The 1,769-nt window shown below is 39.0% G+C and overlaps 1 protein-coding gene across 1 annotated transcript in view; it reads right to left on the bottom strand.

The window, feature by feature from the left end:
* Nucleotides 1–1,769, bottom strand: part of LOC110295777 (murinoglobulin-1) — a 363,481-nt gene that overhangs the window by 21,815 nt on the left and 339,897 nt on the right. The window contains exon 14 of the mRNA XM_029478259.1: nt 1–141. This exon is cut by the window's left edge and continues 1 nt beyond it. Coding sequence (XP_029334119.1) covers nt 1–141 — 141 coding nt within the window. The remainder of the gene's footprint in view (nt 142–1,769) is intronic.

The raw sequence follows: 1,769 nt of genomic DNA, 5'->3' as shown, positions 1-1,769 counted from the left end.
GAAGACACTTTTCAACTTCAAAGTTTACAGAATCTGCAATCACTTCTCCATCAGGCAAGATGGTGTAGATGAGCATTTTAGCCATGGGGACCATGCTGAAGTCCACAGGGATCTCCAAGGCAAAGTTGCCTTTTACTGGAGCTGGGGGGAATGGAAAGAGATGGTTATGGGTCAGACTACTGACAGGCAACCCCAAGTAACTGAACACAGGGANTTGGAGGTCAGTCTATATGTGGAAGACAGTCTACCTCTCCTGTGGTTAGTTGCTTGCACGCTAATGATCTCAGGAGAATATCACAAAGATATCTTCCACCAAGGTGTTCACTGTCAAAAGTTATGTTGGTTATTTACAGCTAATCATATACTAACCTCTTATCTCTTTTATCCCTTAGCATCCCAAACAGCATGCTATATTTTATAAAAAGGACTGAGACAACCTTGACTGATGTCCCATTTATTATTCAGATAAAAGGAAGATTAACAGAGAGGAAAGCCTGATAGTCAGGGAGCTGAAAATTAATAATCATCTCAGAGGAGCAAGCCACACTTGGCAAGAATAAGAATATCTTTGGTAATAAACTTTCACTCAGTGCAATGTTCATAGTGTTTACATCTTTTGGGAGAAAATGATGTCTCTCTTATTGTTTCTGGTGAACCTGAGGGGATTCATAAGCCTTCTCATGATGGGTGCTATGACTCCCACTTAATGTTTGTTGAAGAACCAATTGCATAATTTATTAAATAGCTAAAGGTTTTTATAATTGATCAATGGCAAGGAAGCCTCTTTTCAGTAAATTTGCTGAGCATCCACAGAGTATCTACCACGTCTAGAAATGACTTGAAAGATATCTATGACTGAATAGACAAAGCATGTTTACATCTAAAACTTGCTATTAGCCAGTGTCTATATAACATTTTTAAAAATTTTTTATTAGGTATTTTCCTCATTTACATTTCCAATGCTATCCCAAAAGTCCCCCATCCCCATCCCCCCACTCCCCTACCCACCCACTCCCACTTCTTGGCCCTGGCATTCCCCTGTACTGAGGCATATAAAGTTTGCATGACCAATGGGACTCTCTTTCAACTGATGCCTGAGTAGGCCATCTTCTGATACATATGCAGCTAGAGACACTCACTCCAGGGGGTACTGGTTAGTTCATATTTTTTCTTCCACCTATAGGNTTGCAGATCCCTTTAGCTCCTTGGGTACTTTCTCTAGCTCCTCCATTAGGGGCCCTGTGATCCAGGAGAGGGATTTTATATTCATCAAAGTTAAAATCTTCCAAGATGAACTCTCAATTCTGAATATCTATGCTCCAAATGCAAGGGCATACACATTCATTAAAGAAACTTCAGTAAAGCTCAAAGCACACATTGCACCACACAAAATTATATTGGGAGACTTTAACACCCCATTCTCATCAATGGACAGATCCTGGAAATAGAAACTAAACAGAGACACATGGAAACTAACAGAAGATATGAACCAAATGGATTTAACAGATATTTACAGAAACTTTTATCTTAAATCAAAAGGATATGCTTGTTTCTCAGCACCTCATGGTACCTTCTCCAAAACTGGCCATAGAATTGTTCACAAAACAGGCCTTAACAGATATAAAAATATTGAAATAATACCTTGCATCCTATCAGATCACCATGGACTAAGGCTGATCTTCAACAAAAACATAAATAACAGAATGCCAATATTCACGAGGAAGCTGAACAACACTCTACTCAATGGTAACTTGGTTAAGGAAGAAATA

This window comes from Mus caroli, chromosome 6, assembly GCF_900094665.2.
Source record: "Mus caroli chromosome 6, CAROLI_EIJ_v1.1, whole genome shotgun sequence".
In the NCBI taxonomy this organism is placed as follows: Eukaryota; Metazoa; Chordata; class Mammalia; order Rodentia; family Muridae; genus Mus; species Mus caroli.
The sequence above is the reverse complement of the archived record's forward strand: the minus strand, read 5'-3'. Positions and strand labels throughout refer to the sequence as shown.